A 22,853-nucleotide genomic window follows, 5' to 3' on the forward strand; every position below is an offset into this window, starting at 1 on the left:
GCAAAATTAAACTGAAGCACGAAGTTGCAATGCTTGTCAACTAAAGTTGTCGTCCTCGCGTCACTAAACTTGCCATCGAAAACATTCGATTTGCCATGACGAAATCCCGAATGTTTGGCCGTTATCGAATTTCTATGTTTATCGGATTTCTCATAAATTAAAATGTACTTGACATGACTGTGTGAATTGGTCCACTAGTAGTGAAAAAACATATAAACAATCACAATCATCTGTTTTCTTTTTTGGCCTGTCGCCTTGTAAGTACCACGTATTGCTTTGTGTCGAATTAAAAACTCTCTTAATCAAGCAAAATTGAACTAAACTGTCAGCGAGTTCACATTTCAAAACAAGTCCTTATTCCTTGCTGAGTATACATATACATATATTTCATTGCAAGTTGCACATGACACAAGATGCCACAGCGGCGAATGGAATTTTGACGCAGTTTAGTCCGGCGGGCTAAGCACACACAAGTAATAAAACTAGGAAATGTTTCCAGCTAAAATAATTAGGAAATGTTCTGCAAAGCGCGTGCAGGGGTGGAGTCGCGGACGGATGAGAAGGAGGGAGCACGCGCCACTCACAGGAGCGCGATGAGGACGAAGAGCAGGAGCGCGGCCACGAAGGAGTACTTGAGGGCGGCGGCGAAGATGGAGGCGGAGATGAGTACCAGCTGCAGCAGCAGAGCTGCGCCGGCCCAGACCAGCGCGGCCGTCAGCGCCACGGCCGCAGCGTTGTCCGGGGACGGCGCCAGCAGCTGCCCCCAACGTATTTCCGACAGCGGCGGCAGGGAGGGTCCCTGGGGCGGCTTCTCCGCCGGCGGCCCACCGCCGGAGGCTGCGCAGGCGACCACGAGCCGACGGGATCTGGTGCGAGAAGGCCCCATCGGCTTTAGCTCCCCAAGGCTCCGGAGCAGGCGACGGCACGGGGTAGGAAGCAGGGGTAGAATCGGAGTTGTGATTTGTGCCGCCATGGGAGGAAACGGATTGGGGAACGAGACTATAGGCGCACAACGGCATGCCGTTGAGTTCCGTCCGATCAGGAATCGACGGTCCCAATCCACCGAGCTCTTGTCCGGTCACGACGTGGAGTCTGTGTGACTCAAGAACAAGAACTCTCGGTGCAATGCGTTTATACCAGAGAGGTGTGGCACACGGGATTTAACCTACTGCAGATTAACGTCAATATCCCGGAAGTGACAGACGCATTCACGCGTTAAGGGATCTATTCTGCTCGAGCACCGGTTTTTGTGGGAGGCTGTTTTGCTGAATCTGCTAAAGATGCTGTTAGGGCATTTTCAAAGCAGACATCCAAATCAATTTCTGGACCAAACTGCCTGGACGCAGTTTGCCGTATAACACTATCTCACATCGGTTCGCAGGCCAATGCCGTAAAGCGGAAGCAAGCTAGGGATGCTTTACGCTTTACGGGAGCTCAGACCTCCTAAAGTAGGACTCCGACACTTTGGCCACCCAAAACAACACCCGGCCCCATGTCTCCATCCCTTCCCCCTTCTCTGCATCCGCTTCCTTTATGGCCGACGTCGCTGTTGTACCACCCTGGTCGCCCGCCAAGTCCTTGCCGGACCTCCATGACCTCCATCGCTCCACCTGGTCACCACACCACTTTGCCTACGTCGCCGTTCCACACCTCTTGTCCATCCACCGCGTAGGTACCATCCAGCCATGCGGATTTTATCTGTGGGGGTCAACACGCCTGACAAGTGTTGATTCAGACATGGAGTACAACTACGAGCACTACATTGAGATGTCCGACGCGGATGATTATGCGGAGGAAACGAGGATGATTGTGCAGATGAAACGATGATGATGCAGGAGGTCCTTGCAGACATGGAGAGTGTGAAAGAGCATGTTCACAATTGTAAGGGATCAATCAAGGGTCATCGAGTGCTGAACGGAATAGGGCACGAGGGCATTTGACACTCATGGACAACTACTTTGCCCCCGATGCCCTATTCGCGGACAATTTTCACCGGCGCTTTCGAACACAGAAAAATTTGTTCAATCACCTCTACAATGGCGTCCGGTCCTATGATGACTACTTCATCTTGAAAAACGATGTCATAGGAACAATTGGATTTTCTAGATATCGAAAGTGCACAGCTGCATTGTGGACAGCGTGTCCGACACTGGCGCGAAGTTTCCAGCAAGCTGCACCGTCGGGTCGACGCAGCTAGGAAGCAACCTCTTCGCCTCGAGCGGAGCAATCACATGGTCTTCGAGCAGGTTCAACGATGCTGAAGAAGGGCATTTTGACTAGTCAAAAGTGCCCATGGGGATTTTCTTTGCCAATTCAGCTCCTGGCGAGTGGGAACCGTCTATCAGAAACATTCTCTAAGCGCTCTAATCTGCGATCGGTGGTTTACGCAAAAACAATTACCGTAACATGGTATATTTTTACCAAAAAATTGTTGAACTATTCTTTCTGCAAACCCATCCTTTAGTGTGGTGGTTTTACGCATTTGACTCAGAAAATTGTCTGAACACCTATTCTAATGGTAACAAGCATATTGGTCCATGTCAAATTTTATTAGCTTCCTATCTTTGGCAATAAGGTTATCACACCAAAACTTAAAGTATGGAATGGTAAGCTTGCCTTATAATCTGCGTAAGGGGTCATAATATCACCCTTGCTGGGTTGTCAAAGACTCTGATAAAAGTACACACTTGCCGGCAATCCAACCTCTTTTCAGCTCCATTTGAAAAATTGTCTGCTTACCTCTTCTTACGGCAAAAAGTATTTTAGTCAAACAGGGAGGAGCTATGAAAAGTTGTTCAAAGTCGAGCTGTGAGTTTAAGATACTTAAAACGACAACATAACTAAAGTGAGTAATGGTAGTAGCAGCCATCAAGAAGATACAAGTTCCTCTGAAATGCACGCATGTGTTTGAAAAGACCTGCATTTTTGCTTCATATCTCTTGTTCACACCTCTTTAAGCTTGAGCTTCAAAGGAGGCTACCTAGCCTTCAGAGGGGGAGCGCGGATGGCTGTGGAGACCAGCAGATCTCCAGTTGGGAAACGGGGCTTTGGACCATTGTTGCAACCTTAGAAGGCCTCACCAGTGACCAGAAATCTTCACTGTCCCCTAGAAAACTCTAGTCGAATGCTGGACAAGAGGAGATGTGATCGGTGAAAGAATATCCAGTATGGACAGAGGCTTCCTCAGGAGGTCAGACGGGGAAGTGGAGAAAATATCCAACCTATGTCTACTCTGATCTGATGATAGAATCATCCAGTACAAATAGTGTTTAAAGCAGAAATACTACTATTAGCTACCCAAAACTTGGCCACTGAAAGAAAAGAAAACCCAACCTGAGCTCCAAAAAGATCTCGGATGACTTACCAGATGTTTCTAGCTACTACACAGTAAAAAAAGGATGTTTGATGGTTTCATGTTCACTACAAAAAGACACATTCTAAAGATTTGAAAGTATGTCATTTTCTAGGGTTATCTGTAGTCATAGGTTTATTATGAGACAAAACACAACAATGTGAATTGGGGGGGGGCTAAAATTGATAATACGATATGAGAAACTAGTTGAGTAGTGACCACTGTTTTCTAGTTGCTAGATTAAAAAAAATCTCTTCGATCAAATTAATACTCTTAGCCATCTCTAAAATTTGGAACCAGAGCTCCCAAGTCAGTCATCAAATTTCTTTTAAAAGTAAGATTGAGCTGGCGGCCATCCCAAACTTACGAAATAGCTTTAGAAGATTCATTACAATGGTATAGATAGGCCAGAACTGCACTCTAGAGTTTGCCATCTCCTTCACAATATCTTTTGATCCAGGATCCCAATAAACACATGTTGACGTCCTTGAGATTAGGTATCCCAAGACTGCCAAAATCCATTCCAAAAGCAGTGAGTCATCTAAGTATTGATCATCTTAGTGGCCCACTTGGGGGATTTGAAGAAGGACAATAGATAATTGGGAATGCTAACTAGGCAAGATTGAATCAGGATGAGTATGACAACATGTACTCTCTCCATTCCAAAAAGAGCGACAAGCTTTTTGGGACGTAAGGAGTATATAGGTCTATATTGTTGAATTTTACTTTGCTTCCTGTCTCCTCGGTAGTAAGGTGATCACACGATAAAACTATGGAGTGGTAAGCAGGCTTTACGAAAGCTAAAGGCAAGGATCATCCTTGATGACTTCCCAAAAAATCTAGTAAAACTCAGCCTGAAACCATTAGGACCGAGGCCTTTGAGCCCCATTTGAAAAATTGCCTGCTTTACCTCTTCTTCTGTGAAGTCAGTGGTGGAAAAATCATTTTCTCAAGAGAATACTACATCTCACTATCTCAGCTCATCTAGTAAAATCCGACTATCTTTGATTGGACCAGAAAGGTATTTATAATAATTTGTGATGTAGTATTGTTTAAGTTGTTCCTCTGTCTCATCTAATCATGTATATTGATATGTCTCCAACGTATCTATAATTTTTGATTGTTCCATGCTATTATATTATCCATCTAGGATGTTTTATATGCTATTTTATATGATTTTTGGGATTAACCTATTAACCTAGAGCCCAGTGCCAGTTTCTGTTTTCCTTGTTTTTGAGTTTTACAGAAAAGGAATACCAAACGGAGTCCAATTGACGTTTTTTATGGACCAAAAGAAGCCCCCGGAGTAAAAGAGTTGGGCCAGAAGAGTGGAGGGCGCGCCCTACCCCCCTGAGCGCGTCCCCCTATCTCGTGGACGACTCGGAGACCCCCCTGACGTGAGGCCAATGCCAAAAATTGCTATAAATACAGAAACCTCCAGAAAATAACCTAGATCGGGAGTTTTGCCGCTGCAAGCCTCTGTAGCCACCAAAAACCAATCGGGACCCTGTTCCTGCACCCTGCCGAAGGGGGGAATCATCGCCGGCAGCCATCTTCATCATCCCGGCGCTCTCCATGACAAGGAGGGAGTAGTTGACCCTCGGGGCTGAGGGTATGTACCAGAAGCTATGTGTTTGATCTCTCTCTCTCTCTCTCATGTTCTTGATTTGGCACGATCTTGATGTACCGCGAGCTTTGCTATTATAGTTGGATCTTATGATATTTCTCCCCCTCTATTTCCTTCTGATGAATTGAGTTTTCCCTTTGAAGTTATCTTATCGGATTGAGTCTTTAAGGATTAGAGAACACTTGATGTATGTCTTGCATGTGCTTATCTGTGGTGACAATGGGATATTCACGTGATCCAATTGATGTATGTTTTGGTGATCAACTTGCGAGCTCTGTGACCTTGTAAACTTATGCATAGGGGTTGGCACACATTTTCGTCTTGACTCTCCGGTAGAAACTTTGGGGCACTCTTTGAAGTTCTTTGTGTTGGTTGAATAGATGAATCTGAGACTGTGTGATGCATATCATATAATCATACCCGTGGATACTTGAGGTGACATTGGAGTATCTAGGTGACATTAGGGTTTTGGTTGATTTGTGTCTTAAGGTGTTATTTTACTACGAACTCTAGGGCTGTTTGTGACACTTACAGGAATAGCCCAATGGATTGATCGGAAAGAATAACTTTGAGGTGGTTTCGTATCGTACAATAATCTCTTCGTTTGGTCTCCGCTATTAGTGACTTTGGAGTGACTCTTTGTTGCATGTTGAGGGATAGTTATATGATCCAATTATGTTATTATTGTTGAGAGAACTTGCACTAGTGAAAGTATGAACCCTAGGCCTTGTTTCGAAGCATTGCAATACCGTTTGTGCTCACTTTTATCATTAGTTACCTTGTTGTTTTTATATTTTCAGATTACAAAAACCTATATCTACCATCCATATTGCACTTGTATCACCATCTCTTCGCCGAACTAGTGCACCTATATAATTTACCATTGTATTGGGTGTGTTGGAGACACAAGAGACTCTTTGTTATTTGGTTGCAGGGTTATTTGAGAGAGACCATCTTCATCCTACGCCTCCCATGAATTAATAAACCTTAGGTCATCCACTTGAGGGAAAATTGCTACTGTCCTACAAACCTCTGCACTTGGAGGCCCAACAACGTCTACAAGAAGAAGGTTGTGTAGTAGACATCAAGCTATTTTCTGGCGTCGTTGCCAGGGAGGCGAGTGCTTGAAGGTATATCTTTAGATCTTGCAATCGAATCTTTTTGCTTCTTGTTTTATCACTAGTTTAGTCTATTAAAGAAAACTACAAAAAATGGAATTGAGGTTGCCTCATATGCTTCATCTTTTTAATATCTTTCGTGAAAATGATGGAAAGGAAAATTGTGCCAAAGTGTTAAAAGAAGAATGCATTAAAATGTTTGGCACTAAATCTTTGAATAATGAGCACGATTGCAATGTTGTTAGTATGAATTATTTGAATATCCATGATGCTAATGATATGCAAGGTGACAAGCTTGGGGATGCTATGTTTGATGAAGATGATATCTTTTGTCCCCCTAGTTTTGATGAGCAAATTTATTATGATGATAACATGCCTCCTATGTATGATGATTATATTGATGGAAGTGGGTTTGGAAGAGTGTCAACTTTAGGGAGTAATGATCCCACTATTTTCAAGGGTGTTGAATCTTATTGTGATAATTATAAAAGTGGATTTGGAGAGGTCATGACTTTATTTAGTAATGATTCCACTATCTTGGAAGAGGTTTCAATTGATTATGATGAGAACAAAGTTGCTACTTATCATGATTATTGTAATGATACTTATGTTATAAAAAGTAGTGATGATTATATTTAAAAAACTTGTCATGATTATGATTACCCTTTTTCTGAACATTACTCTTTTAATGTGGAAACAATTTATAGTATTCGAGTTTCTTATGATACTCCCACTATTCCGAATGAGAAGAATTTTGCTTATGTGGAGAGTAATAAAAATTATATGCTTGTGGCTCATGAAAAGAATGCTTTATTGATAGTTATATTGTTGAATTCATTCATGATGCTACTGAAAATTATTATGAGGGAGGAATATATGCTTGTAGGAATTGCAATAATACCAAGTTTCCTCTCTATGTGCTTAAAGTTTTGAAGTTATGCTTGTTTTGCTTTCCTATGCTAGTTGATTCTTATTCCCATAAATTGTTTGCTCACAAAATCCCTATGCATAGGAAGTGGGTTAGACTTAAATGTGCTAGTCATATTCTTCATGATGCTCTCTTTATGTTTCAATTCTTATCTTTTATGCGAGCAACATTGAAACCATCATGCCTAACTAAAGAGGCAATAAAGAAAAGCGCTTGTTGGAGGCAACCCAACATTTACCCCTACTGTTTTTTGTATGTACTCATGATTAATCTATTTTAGTAATCATGTTTTATAGCTTTTGTTTTAGTAAAGTGCCAAGTAAAGCCTTTAGGATATTCTTGGGTGATTGTTGTTTGATCTTGCTGATAAAAACAGAAAGTATGCGCTCACGAAAATAATTATCATTTTTTTAACCAAAGAGCGATAAAATAACAATTCCAACTACAGTAGATCATATACTTTTTATCCTGGTCGTCCTAATTTTTCAGAATTTTTGTAGTTACAGAAGTATTCGAAATCTCCAGATTACTACAGACTGTTTTGTTTTTGACATGTTCTATTTTCATTGTGTTGTTTGCTTATTTTAATGAATCTATGAGTAGTATCAGAGGGTATGAACCATATAGAAGTTGGAATACAATAGATATTACACCGATATGAATTTAGAATGAGTTCACAACAGTACCTAAGTGGTGATTTATTTTCTTATACCAACGGAGCTTACGAGTTTTCTGTTAAGTTTTATGTTGTGAAGTTTTCAAGTTTTGGGTAAAGATTCAATGGACTATGGAATAAGGAGTGGAAAGAGCCTAAGCTTGGGGATTCCCAAGGCACCCCAAGGTAATATTCAAGGACAACCAAGAGCCTAAGCTTGGGGATGCCCCGGATGGCATCCCCTCTTTCGTCTTCGTTCATTAGTAACTTTAGTTGGAGCTATATTTTTATTCACCACATGATATGTGTTTTGCTTGGAGCGTCATTTTATTTTATTTTATTTTGCTTGTTGTCTTAATAAAATACCAAGATCTGAAATTCTTAAATGTTAAGGAGTCCTCACATAGTTGCATAATTACTCGACTACTCATTGATCTTCACTTATATCTTTCGGAGTAGTTTGTCATTTGCTCTAGTGCTTCACTTATATCTTTTAGAGCACGACGGTAGTTTTATTTTGAAGAAATAGATGAACTCTCATGCTTCACTTATATTATTTTGAGAGTCTTTTAACTAGTCCTAATATGATGGGCATCCAAGATGGGTATAATAAAAACTTTCATATAAAGTGCATTGAATACTATGAGAAGTTTGATTCTTTATGATTGTTTTGAGATATGATGATGGTGATATTAGATTCATGCTAGTGGAGTAGTTGTGAATTTGAGAGATACTTGTTTTAAAGTTTGTGAACCCCGTAGCATGCACATATGGTGAACCGTTATGTGATGAAGTCGGGGCATGATTTATTTATTGATTGTCTTCCTTATGAGTGGCTGTCGGGGAGGAGCGATGGTCTTTTCCTACCAATCTACCCCCCTAGGAGCATACGCGTAGTACTTTGTTTTGATAGTAATAGACTTTTGCAATAAATATGTGAGTTCTTTATGACTAATGTTGAGTCCATGGATTATACGCACTCTCATCCTTCCACCATTGCTAGCCTCTATAGTACCTCGCAACTTTCGCCGGTACCATAAACCCACCATATACCTTCCTCAAAACAGCCACCATACCTACCTACTATGGCATTTCCATAGCCATTCTGAGATATATTGCCATGCAACTTTCCACCGTTTTGTTTATTATGGCACGCTTCATCATTGGCATATTGCTTTGCATGATCATGTAGTTGACATTGTATTTGTGGCAAAGCCACCGATCATAATTATTTTATACATGTCACTCTTGATTCATTGCACATCCCAGTACACCACCGAGGCATTCATATAGAGTCATATTTTGTTCTAAGTATCGAGTTGTAATTCTTGAGTTGTAAGTAAATAAAAGTGTGATGATCTTCATTATTAGAGCATTGTCCCATGTGAGGAAAAAGAGAAAGGCCAAAAAATGGGAAGGCCCAAAAAACAAAAAAAAATGAGAGAAAAAGAGAGAAGGGGCAATGCTACTATCCTTTTACCACACTTGTGCTTCAAAGTATCACCATGATCTTCATGATAGAGAGTCTCCTATGTTGTCACTTTCATATACTAGTGGGAATTTTTCATTATAGAACTTGGCTTGTATATTCCAACGATGGGCTTCCTCAAATGCCCTAGGTCTTCATGAGCAAGCAAGTTGGATGCACACCCACTTAGTTTCATTTTGAGCTTTCATACACTTATAGCTCTAGTGCATCCGTTGCATGGCAATCCCTACTCAGTCACATTGATATCTATTGATGGGCATCTCCATAGCCCGTTTATACACCTAGTTGATGTGAGACTATCTTCTCCTTTTTGTCTTCTCCACAACCACCATTCTATTCCACCGATAGTGCTATGTCCATGGCTCACGCTCATGTATTGCATGAAAGTTGAAAAAGTTTGAGAACATCAAAAGTATGAGACAATTGTTTGGCTTGTCATTAGGGTTGTGCATGATTTGAATATTTTGTGTGATGAAGATGCAACATAGCCAGACTATATGATTTTGTAGGGATAAGCTTTCTTTGGCCATGTTATTTTGAGAAGACATAATTGCCTTGTTAGTATGCTTGAAGTATTATTATTTTTATGTCAATATTAAACTTTTGTTTTGAATCTTATGGATCTGAATATTCTTGCCACAATAAAGAGAATTACATGGATAAATACGTTAGGTAGCATTCCACATCAAAAATTCTATTTTTATAATTTACCTACTCGAGGACGAGCAGGAGTTAAGCTTGGGATGCTTGATACGTCTCCAACGTATCTATAATTTTTGATTGTTCCATGCTATTATATTATCCATCTAGGATGTTTTATATGCTATTTCATATGATTTTTGGGACTAACCTATTAACCTAGAGCCCAGTGCTAGTTTATGTTTTCCCCTTGTTTTTGAGTTTTACAGAAAAGGAATACCAAACGGAGTCCAATTGACGTGCCAACTTTTGATGATTTTTTATGGACCAAAAGAAGCCCCTGGGGTAAAAGAGTTGGGCCAGAAGAGTCCCAAGCTGGCCACGAGGGTGGAGGGAGCGCCCTACCCCCTGGGCGCGTCCCCCTATCTCGTGGACGACTCGTAGAACCCCCTGACGTGAGACCGACGCCAAAAATTCCTATAAATACAGAAATCTTCAGAAAATAACCTAGATCTGGAGTTCCACTGCCGCAAGCCTCTGTAGCCACCAAAAACCAATCGGGACCCTATTCCGGCACCCTGCCAGAGGGAGGAATCATCACCGACGGCCATCTTCATCATCCCGACGCTCTCCATGGCGAGGAGGGAGTAGTTCACCCTCGGGGCTGAGGGTATGTACCAGTAGCTATGTGTTTGATCTCTCTCTCTCTCTCTCTCATGTTCTTGATTTGGCACGATCTTGATGTACCGCGAGCTTTGCTATTATTGTTGGATCTTACGATGCTTCCCCCCCTGTATTTTCCTGTGATGAATTGAGTTTTCCCTTTGAAGTTATCTTATCGGATTGGGTCTTCAAGGATTTGAGAACACTTGATGTATGTCTTCATGTGCTTATCTGTGGTGACAATGGGATATTCACATGATCCACTTGATGTATGTTTTGGTGATCAACTTGCGAGTTCTGTGACCTTGTGAACTTATGCATAGGGGTTGGCACATGTTTTTGTCTTGACTCGACCTTTAGTCCCGGTTTGAAACACGAACCGGGACTAAAGGGTGTGATGCCCTTTTGTCCCGGTTCGTGTCTCAAACCGGGACTAAAGGGCCCATTTGTCAAACTCTACCCCCTGTGTATCGCCATTTCAGTTTTGAAAAAAACAAAAGAAAATGATAAAAACTTCAAAAAATAAAACCCTTCGAGATGTAGTTATATTACTACATCTATTAGTTAGGAAAATTAAAAAACTTAAATTTGGACATGTTTTGCAAAAAAGTGTCATGAAAAAGTAAAACGTAGAAACTTTGGGGCACTCTTTGAAGTTCTTTGTGTTGGTTGATAGATGATTCTGAGATTGTGTGATGCATATCATATAATCATACCCGTGGATACTTGAGGTGACATTGGAGTATCTAGGTGACATTAGGGTTTTGGTTGATTTGTGTCTTAAGGTGTTATTTTACTATGAACTCTAGGGCTGTTTGTGACACTTATAGGAATAGTCCAATGGATGATCGGAAAGAATAACTTTGAGGTGGTTTTGTACCCTACAATAATCTCTTTGTTTGTTCTCTGCTATTAGTGACTTTGGAGTGACTCTTTGTTGCATGTTGAGGGATAGTTATATGATCCAACTAGATCATGATTGGCGCGCGTTGCTGCGCCCGTCTATTTTTCCAATAAAGTGATAGTAATTTTGCAAATAGATAGACATGGAAGAACTGAATTTCTATTTCCAGTGAAAGAACTTCTGAACCTACACCAGTATTTATTATTTTATATAGCTACCATCATCTATATTTTCTGGGTCATATTGGCCATCCTCTTAGTTCCATGTCAACACGTTTTTTCTAGCAAGTCATAAATTGGATCATAAATCTACAACATAGGTATTTCATGACCATGAATGTGCCAACAGGTGATTGTGCAAGGAAAGTGTAAACAAATGGCACTCCATGAAATTGATCACTATAGTAATTTTGATAAAGCTTCTCAGCAAAACACATCAAAATAATAGTAGTGTGACATCCTTGCAAAGTCCTATTTTCTCTTAATTACATATGTGTAAGTGACATTGGCACTACAATTGAAGGATGGAGTATCTGATGCAATTAAAACAGATGGATTAATAAATGGCATGTGGGAAGCTGCAATGCTCTCACTGGATGGATGAGCTCCTTCAACCTTTGGTGAATTTGGTTCACCCAATGCTTGCGCCCTGTATGTTTGTATAGGAAAAAAGATCAGTGAAAGTACTACATATATGGAACCAAAATGCAAATGTGACCATTCTGTTCAGATCAATACATTTTTTTTTATAAATAACAATCCAAGAGACAACAAATACTATTTGGTGAGTCATGTGGTCCCACTTGGTCATGCACATTACAAACTTACTATATAAAAACTATGCAAACATGAGCGCACATTATTCTTACCTAGGAAGAAGTTACACATTCAATGTTTGCTTTAGTTGGTTCGGTGCATGTACAGAAATCACCGGCACTTATGGTCACAGCAGCATCAGTCTCTCATCTAATCTGATGAACAAGATGAACATATCTGAGGACTAAACTAGACTAAATTAAATATGCATCATAAAGGGAAATATTGTGATAAATTTGTACACAACCAAATAAGATGCAACGATGCCATATGCTCATGATACACTGCTGTACATGTTTTGAATAAGGCAAGCATATATAGTAGGAGAATCCATTTGGCAAAAAGACATAAAATGCAAGAGCTGTTTATTCTAAAATATAATGCAAGGAAAAGATAATTCTAGAAATGTAAGGACCATGCAATTTGAAAAACTATTCATCTAAATACCTTAAAAATCAGGGGAATGTTTATTCCATATACTAATGTAAGAAGAAATAAATGGTGCCTAAGATTCTTTATTCCAAATAATAATGCTAATAATTTGGCATATCATTATTGTACTACAAGATGAAGCAACAAAGTAGAGTGATCGTGGTCATTCCTCCGTTGTCTGTCATTGTCAAACTCTAAACGCACAAAGTCCTTTATAAATCAATTATCGAACTCTCGTTTTGATTTTATAAGCTACTTTTCAAGTGTATCAGAAAGTCCTTTATTGCAAGGAAACATGGCGCCCAATTCAGGCGGGCATGCCTGCTGATCATACGAAGCATTACCCTTCCAGCATTTTGTTAGCATGACAGAGTAGTCTGGACAAAAGATGGCAGAATTCACAGAAATCTTTGTCACAGCGGATACACATTTTACCTATATATTGTAGCCCATAGTTAAGCTAACATGTTCTGTATATTTAAATGTATGGAAACCATGTTCTCTTATATTTAGATAAACCAAACAACAAACTGGGTTCGTACTACCATAACAACAACAAAGGAATAACACATTAGAAGCACGACCGGGCTATTACTTATTCCTTGGAGAAGATAATAGATGTTTATCCAAAGCTGAGACGGTCCTCAGGAAAGAACGTCGGTAAGGATAAGACCGAATTAAAAGAGAATTCAACATTGTAACAACACAATAGAGCTGAACATACATTTGCATGAGCAATTGTTTTACCTATGTAACATCCCAAATTTTCAATTTGGAATGTTATACATTAGATCATCATTGCATATCATCTTTTATTTTGCTGTTGGTTTGATCCAAGAAATTTCTACGCAACTCAAGGACCCACGGAGAGAGTTGGGAAATTCTTTATTTTCATATTTGAGTTTTCTCAAATTTTGAGAATAGGATCATTTGATTTAAATTATTTTATCATCAATTATTTCTATTACAAAAATATGAGAGAGGGAATAAAATAACTTTCCCAAAATAAAGAAATATTGAGGATTTAATAAAAAAATCAAATAAGATTTTATTTCAGAGTTTTTTTCGTTATTTTATTTGAATTTAGGAAAAATGTGCGTTTTTCAAAATTACATTTAGGCCCCAAATAAATATTCACCTTGTGCGGCTTGATTTTGGAAGCCCGTGAAAATTTATTTCAGGATTTTTGGAGTCCGTTTAGTATTTCTTTTTATTTTTCTTCTGCGCGTAATTAAAAAAACGAACCGACCTACGGGCCGTGTCCGACTAGGACTCCGGCCCGACTAGCCTTTATAAGCCGGACCACCCCGGGCCGAACCCTAGCCCCAGCCCCAGCCCCCGCCCGAGCCACCGCCGCCGCCCGCTCGAGTCGCGGCCGCCGCCGCACGCCGTGCCGCCGCCGCCGCCCGCCGTGCCGTCGCTGGAGCCGAACGCCGCCGCTGCCGACCCGCCGCCCGAGGTTCGCCTCGCCTCGAAATCCACGACGCCATTTTTTCTTCGAAAAACCGTTCGGTTTTTTCGTCAGTTTTTTAGTTTCGGTTTTTTTAAATAGATCGGTTTTTCCGATTTATTTCAATAGCGAGCGTTCGTCCGTTCGTTCGTTCTAACGAACGTTCGTCGTTTTTCTTTTTCTCAGATTAAATCCGTGATTTTTCTGATCGCGATTTCTGATCCGATTTTCGTTTTAGTATAACTTTTTGCTCGTTTATCGGAATCAGGCGATTCAAGCGCCTGGAGTTTCGTCTCGAAACCCTCTATCCGTTTAACCAACTTAAACAAGTTTTTGCTACTGTAAAAATTGCCTTAAATCCAGATTAGTAGAATGAAGTTGTTTTGTTTCGCTGTTTGACTTTCGTTGCTTCGTTTGATTTGATTCTTTTGCAAACCGGAGTTCTTAAGTTGAACTTTCTGGTTAGATCTATTATTATTTGAATTTTACCTGTGCATTAGATGAGTACTTATTGTATGCTTGTTTGTTTGTCTGCGATAGAATACCCAGAGTGCGCCGCCTGTTACTTCGAATCTCTAGGTTTCGCGGATCATCAGCAAGGCAAGTAACACTTTGATCATACCTTTTCTACTACCCAGTTTTATTGCATTAGATCAATCCTCACACATTGCATGATTAGGATCTAATTAAATTGTGGGATGGGAAGTAGTTGAGGTAGTACCTATTACCTGTTTTATTATCAAACCTTTGGGAGTTACTTCTACGTTTGCCATTATGCTATGCTATGCTAGTAGACGTGGATTGGGTGAGTGATATTCATGGCAGATGTGAGTTTGTTTATTAATGGTTTATCTAAGGTGGCAACTTAAACACACATCTGGGTGGATTGAGGTACCTGGGTATTCCAGGATTGCCTGTTTCTTTTGGACCGCCACCCAGGCTCAAAGGGATCATGGGATTATTCATACTAGAAACTTCCGTGTGCAGCCACAAGCCATTATGGGCTCTGGCATAGTTGAATAAGTCGTGCGAACTCTTACAGGGTAGACTAGCAGATGTAGGGGAAAGTAGGTGTAACGGTCTATCCATCGTAAGGTGCTAGCGCTTCTGAAAGACTATGTCTCGGTCATCCGTCTTCTCAAACACCATGAAGTGCGAGAAACCAAACGGAGACGGTCGAGTCTTGTGGGGAAAAGTGCGCAAACCTCTGCATAGTGTAATAAACTAATCATGATTGGCCGTGTCCCCGGTTATGGACATCTTGAGTATCTACTGTTGAGGAACATAGTAATTTCAAAAAATTTCCTACGCACACGCAAGATCATGTGATGCATAGCAACGAGAGGGGGAGTATGATCTACATACCTAGTAGATCGACAACGGAAGCGTTTGGTTGATGTAGTCGTACGTCTTCACGATCCGACCGATCAAGCACCGAAACTACGGCACCTCCGAGTTCTAGCACACGTTCAGCTCGATGACGATCCCCGGACTCCGATCCAGCAAAGTGTCGGGGAAGAGTTCCGTCAGCACGACGGCGTGGTGACGATCTTGACGTACTACTGCTGCAGGGCTTCGCGTAAGCACCACTACAATCTTATCGAGGACTATGGTGGCTGGGGGCGCCGCACACGGCTAAGGAATAGATCACGTGGATCAATTTTGTGTGTCTCTAGGGTGCCTCTGCCTCAGTATATAAAGGACCAAAGGGGGGAGGCTGGCCGGCCACATAGGGCGCGCCAGGAGGGGAGTAGGATTCCCCCCCCCCAATCCTAGTTGGAATAGGACTTGTGGAGGGGGGAAAAGAGAGAGAGGGGCCGGCCCCCTCTCCTTGTCCAATTCGGACCAAGGGAGGGGAGGGGCACGCGGCCCATGTAGGGCTGCCTCTTCTCTTTTCCACTAAGGCCTATCATGGCCCATTTAACTCCCGGGGGGTTCCGGTAACCTCCCGGTACTCCGGTAAAATCCCAATTTCACCTGGAACACTTCCGGTATCCAAACATAGGCTTCCAATATACCAATCTTTATGTCTCGACCATTTCGAGACTCCTCGTCATGTCCGTGATCACATCCGGGACTCCGAACAACCTTCGGTACATCAAAATACATAAACTCATAATATAATAGTCATCGTAATCTTAAGCGTGCGGACCCTACGGGTTCGAGAACAATGGAGACATGACCGAGACATGTCTCCGGTCAATAACCAATAGCGGGACCTGGATGCCCATATTGGCTCCTACATATTCTACGAAGATCTTTATCGGTCAGACCGCATAACAACATACGTTGTTCCCTTTGTCATCGGTATGTTACTTGCCCGAGATTCGATCGTCGGTATTCCAATACCTAGTTCAATCTCGTTACAGGCAAGTCTCTTTACTCGTTTTGTAATACATCATCCCGCAACTAACTCATTTAGTTGCAATGCTTGCAAGGCTTAAGTGATGTGCATTACTGAGAGGGCCCAGAGATACCTCTCCGACAATCGGAGTGACAAAACCTAATCTCGAAATACGCCAACCCAACATGTACCTTTGGAGACACCTGTAGTACTCCTTTATAATCACCCAGTTACGTTGTGACATTTGGTAGTACCCAAAGTGTTCCTCCGGTAAACGGGAGTTGCATAATCTCATAGTTATAGGAACATGTATAAGTCATGAAGAAAGCAATAGCAACACACTAAACGATCGGGTGCTAAGCTAATGGAATGAGTCATGTCAATCAGATCATTCTCTCAATGATGTGATCCCGTTAATCAAATAACAACTCATTGTTCATGGTTAGGAAACATAACCATCTTTGATTAACGAGTTAGTCAAGTAGAGGCATACTAGTGACACTTTGTTTGTCTATGTATTCACACATGTATTGTGTTTCCGGTTAATACAATTCTAGCATGAATAATAAACATTTACCATGATTATAAGGAAATAAATAATAACTTTATTATTGCCTCTAGGGCATATTTCCTTCAGTCTCCCACTTGCACTAGAGTCAATAATCTAGATTACACAGTAATGATTCTAACACCCAAGGAGCCTTGGTGCTGATCATGTTTTGCTCGTGGAAGAGGCTTAGTCAATGGGTCTGCAACATTCAGATCCGTATGTATCTTGCAAATCTCTATGTCTCCCACCTGGACTAGATCCCGGATGGAATTGAAGCGTCTCTTGATGTGCTTGGTTCTCTTGTGAAATCTGGATTCCTTTGCCAAGGCAATTGCACCAGTATTGTCACAAAAGATTTTCATTGGACCCGATGCACTAGGTATGACACCTAGATCGGATATGAACTCCTTCATCCAGACTCCTTCATTTGCTGCTTCCGAAGCAGCTATGTACTCTGATTCACATGTAGATCCCGCTACAACGCTTTGTTTAGAACTGCACCAACTGACAGCTCCGCCGTTTAATGTAAACACGTATCCGGTTTGCAATTTAGAATCGTCCGGATCAGTGTCAAAGCTCGCATCAACGTAACCTTTTACGATGAGCTCTTTGTCACCTCCATATATGAGAAACATATCCTTAGTCCTTTTCAGGTATTTCAGGATGTTCTTGACCGCTGTCCAGTGATCCACTCCTGGATTACTTTGGTACCTCCCTGCTAGACTTATAGCAAGGCACACATCAGGTCTGGTACACAGCATTGCATACATGATAGATCCTATGGGTGATGCATAGGGAACATCTTTCATATTCTCTCTATCTTCTGCAGTGGTCGGGCATTGAGTCTTACTCAACTTCACACCTTGTAACACAGGCAAGAACCCTTTCTTTGCTTGATCCATTTTGAACTTCTTCAAAATTTTGTCAAGGTATGTGGTTTGTGAAAGTCCAATTAAGCGTCTTGATCTATCTCTATAGATCTTAATGCCTAATATGTAAGCAGCTTCACCGAGGTCTTTCATAGAAAAACTTTTATTCAAGTATCCCTTTATGCTATCCAGAAATTCTCTATCATTTCCAATTAGTAATATGTCATCCACATATAATATCAGAAATGCTACAGAGCTCCCACTCACTTTCTTGTAAATACAGGCTTCTCCAAAAGTCTGTATAAAACCAAATGCTTTGATCACACTATCAAAATGTTTATTCCAACTCCGAGAGGCTTGCACCAGTCCATAAATGGATCGCTGGAGCTTGCACACTTTGTTAGCTCCCTTTGGATCGACAAAACCTTCTGGTTGCATCATATACAACTCTTCTTCCAGAAATCCATTTAGGAATGCAGTTTTGCCATCCATCTGCCAAATTTCATAATCATAAAATGCGACAATTGCTAACATGATTCGGACAGACTTAAGCATCGCTACGGGTGAGAAGGTCTCATCGTAGTCAATCCCTTGAACTTGCCGAAAACCTTTTGCGACAAGTTGAGCTTTATAGATAGTAATATTACCGTCAGCGTCAGTCTTCTTCTTGAAGATCCATTTATTCTCAATTGCTTGCCGATCATCGGGCAAGTCAACCAAAGTCCATACTTTCTTCTCATACATGGATCCCATCTCAGATTTCATGGCTTTAAGCCACTTTGCGGAATCTGGGCTCACCATCGCTTCTTCATAGTTTGTAGGTTCATCATGATCTAGTAGCATGACTTCCAGAACGGGATTACCGTACCACTCTGGTGCGGATCTTACTCTGGTTGATCTACGAGGTTCAGTAGTATCTTGTTCTGAAGTTTCATGATCATCATCATTAGCTTCCTCACTAACTGGTGTAGGTGCCATAGAAACAGTTTTCTGTGATGTACTACTTTCCAATAAGGGAGCAGGTACAGTTACCTCGTCAAGTTCTACTTTCCTCCCACTCACTTCTTTCGAGAGAAACTCCTTCTCCAGAAAGTTTCCGAATTTAGCAACAAAAGTCTTGCCTTCGGATCTATGATAGAAGGTGTATCCAATAGTTTCCTTTGGATATCCTATGAAGACGCAGTTCTCCGATTTGGGTTCGAGCTTATCAGGTTGAAGCTTTTTCACATAAGCATCACAGCCCCAAACTTTCAGAAACGACAACTTTGGTTTCTTGCCAAACCATAGTTCATAAGGCGTCGTCTCAACGGATTTTGATGGTGCCCTATTTAACGTGAATGCGGCCGTCTCTAGAGCGTATCCCCAAAACGATAGCGGTAAATCAGTAAGAGACATCATAGATCGCACCATATCCAGTAAAGTACGATTACGACGTTCGGCCACACCATTACGCTGAGGTGTTCCGGGTGGTGTGAGTTGCGAAACTATTCCACAATTTTTCAAACGTACACCAAACTCGTAACTCAAATATTCTCCTCCACGATCAGATCGTAGAAACTTTATTTTCTTGTTACGATGATTTTCAACTTCACTCTGAAATTTCTTGAACTTTTCAAATGTTTCAGACTTATGTTTCATTAAGTAGATATACCCATATCTGCTTAAATCATCTGTGAAGGTGAGAAAATAACAATATCCGCCACGAGCCTCAATATTCATCGGACCACATACATCTGTATGTATGATTTCCAACAAATCTGTTGCTCTCTCCATAGTACCGGAGAACTGCGTTTTAGTCATCTTGCCCATGAGGCACGGTTCGCAAGTACCAAGTGATTCATAATCAAGTGGTTCCAAAAGTCCATCAGTATGGAGTTTCTTCATGCGCTTTACACCGATATGAACCTAAACGACAGTGCCACAAATAAGTTGCACTCTCATTATCAACTCTGCATCTTTTGGCTTCAACATTATGAATATGTGTGTTACTACTATCGAGATCCAACAAGAATAGACCACTCTTCAAGGGTGCATGACCATAAAAGATATTACTCATATAAATAGAACAACCATTATTCTCTGATTTAAATGAATAACCGTCTCGCATCAAACAAGATCCAGATATAATGTTCATGCTTAACGCTGGCACCAAATAACAATTATTTAGGTCTAAAACTAATCCCGAAGGTAGATTTAGAGGTAGCGTGCCGACTGCGATCACATCGACTTTGGAACCGTTTCCCACGCGCATCGTCACCTCGTCCTTAACCAATCTTCGCTTGATCCGTAGTCCCTGTTTTGAGTTGCAAATATTAGCAACAGGACCAATATCAAATACCCAGGTGCTACTGCGAGCATTAGTAAGGTACACATCAATAACATGTATATCACATATACCTTTGTTCACCTTGCCATCCTTCTTATCCGCCAAATACTTGGGGCAGTTCCGCTTCCAGTGACCAGTCTGCTTGCAATAGAAGCACTCAGTTTCAGGCTTATGTCCAGGTTTGGGTTTCTTCTTTTGAGTAGCAACTTGCTTGCCGTTCTTTTTGAAGTTCCCTTTCTTCTTCCCTTTGCCCTTTTTCTTGAAACTAGTGGTCTTGTTGACCATCAACACTTGATGCTCCTTCTTGATTTCTACCTCCGCAGCTTTCAGCATCGCGAAGAGCTCGGGAATAGTCTTATTCATCCCTTGCATATTATAGTTCAGCACGAAGCTCTTGTAGCTTGGTGGCAGTGATTGGAGAATTCTGTCAATGACGCAATCATCTGGAAGATTAACTCCCAATTGAATCTAGTGATTATTATACCAAGACATTTTGAGTATATGCTCACTAACAGAACTGTTCTCTTCCATCTTGCAGCTATAGAACTTATTGGAGACTTCATATCTCTCAATCCGGGCATTTGCTTGAAATATTAACTTCAACTCCTGGAACATCTCATATGCTCCATGACGTTCAAAACGTCGTTGAAGTCCCGATTCTAAGCCGTAAAGCATGCACACTAAACTATCGAGTAGTCATCAGCTTTGCTCTGCCAGACGTTCATAACATCCGGCATTGCTCCTGCAGCAGGCCTGGCACCCAGCGGTGCTTCCAGGACATAATTCTTCTGTGCAGTAATGAGGATAATCCTCAAGTTACGGACCCAGTCCGTGTAATTTCTACCATCATCTTTCAACTTTGCTTTCTCAAGGAACGCATTAAAATTCAACGGAACAACAGCACGAGCCATCTATCTACAATTAAACATAAACAAGCAAGATACTAATCAGGTACTAAGTTTCATGATAAATTTAAGTTCAGTTAATTTACTTAAAGAACTCCCACTTAGATAGACATCCCTCTAATCCTCTTAGTGATTACGTGATCCAAATCAACTAAACCATGTCCGATCATCATGTGAGATGGAGTAGTTTCATTGGTGAACATCATTATGTTGATCATATCTACTATATGATTCACGCTCGACCTTTCGGCCTCTGTGTTCTGAGGCCATATCTGTATATGCTTGGCTCGTCAAGTATAACCTGAGTATTCCGCGTGTGCAACTGTTTTGCACCCGTTGTATTTGAACGTAGAACCTATCACACCCGATCATCACGTGGTGTCTCAGCATGAAGAACTTTCGCAACGGTGCATACTCAGGGAGAACACTTCTTGATAATTTAGTGAGAGATCATCTTATAATGCTACCGTCAATCAAAGCAAGATAAGATGCATAAAAGATAAACATCACATGCAATCATTATAAGTGATATGATATGGCCATCATCATCTTGTGCTTGTGATCTCCATCTCCGAAGCACCGTCGTGATCACCATCGTTACTGGCGTGACACCTTGATCTCCATCGTAGCATCGTTGTCGTCTCGCCAAGCTTGTGCTTCTACGACTATCGCTACCGTTTAGTGATAAAGTAAAGCATTACATCGCGATTGCATTGCATACAATAAAGCGACAACCATATGGCTCCTGCCGGTTGCCGATAACTCGGTTACAAAACATGATCATCTCATACAATAAAATTCAGCATCATGTCTTGACAATATGACATCACAACATGCCCTGCAAAAACAAGTTAGACGTCCTCTACTTTGTTGTTGCAATTTTTACGTGGCTGCTACGGGCTTAAGTAAGAACCAATCTCACCTACGCATCAAAACCACAATGATAGTTTGTCAATTTGACTCCGTTTTAACCTTCGCAAGGACTGGGCATAGCCACACTTGGTTCAACTAAAGTTGGAGAAACTGTCACCCACAAGCCACCTCTGTGCAAAGCACGTCGGGAGAACCGGTCTCGCGTAAGCGTACGCGTAATGTCGGTCTGGGCCGCTTCATCCAACAATACCGCCGAACCAAAGTATGACATGCTGGTAGGCAGTATGACTTATATCGCCCACAACTCACTTGTGTTCTACTCGTGCATATAACATCAACATATAAAACCTAGGCTCGGATGCCACTGTTGGGGAACGTAGTAATTTCAAAAAATTTCCTACGCACACGCAAGATCATGTGATGCATAGCAACGAGAGGGGGAGTATGATCTACATACCTAGTAGATCGACAACAGAAGCGTTTGGTTGATGTAGTCGTACGTCTTCACGATCCGACCAATCAAGCACCGAAACTACGGCACCTCCGAGTTCTAGCACACGTTCAGCTCGATGACGATCCCCGGACTCCGATCCAGCAAAGTGTCGGGGAAGAGTTCCGTCAGCACGACGGCGTGGTGACGATCTTGACGTACTACTACTGCAGGGCTTCGCGTAAGCACCACTACAATATTATCGAGGACTATGGTGGCTGGGGGCGCCGCACACGGCTAAGGAATAGATCACGTGGATCAACTTGTGTGTCTCTAGGGTGCCTCTGCCTCAGTATATAAAGGACCAAAGGGGGGAGGCTGGCCGGCCACATAGGGCGCGCCAGGAGAGTCCTACTCCCTCTGGGAGTAGGATTCCCCCCCCCCCCCCAATCCTAGTTGGAATAGGACTTATGGAGGGGGGAAA

At 41.6% G+C, this 22,853-nt stretch overlaps 1 protein-coding gene across 1 annotated transcript; it reads right to left on the bottom strand.

The window, feature by feature from the left end:
* Window positions 1–333: 333 nt before the first annotated feature.
* Window positions 334–1,078, bottom strand: LOC123108232 (uncharacterized; the record flags this gene model as incomplete). The annotated part of the gene is made up of 1 exon (XM_044530062.1): window positions 334–1,078. A coding segment is annotated over one exon (498 nt), but the record flags the coding sequence as incomplete, so codon positions are not given.
* Between the last annotated feature and the right edge of the window lie 21,775 nt (window positions 1,079–22,853).

Source organism: Triticum aestivum, chromosome 5A, assembly GCF_018294505.1.
Source record: "Triticum aestivum cultivar Chinese Spring chromosome 5A, IWGSC CS RefSeq v2.1, whole genome shotgun sequence".
In the NCBI taxonomy this organism is placed as follows: domain Eukaryota; kingdom Viridiplantae; phylum Streptophyta; class Magnoliopsida; order Poales; family Poaceae; genus Triticum; species Triticum aestivum.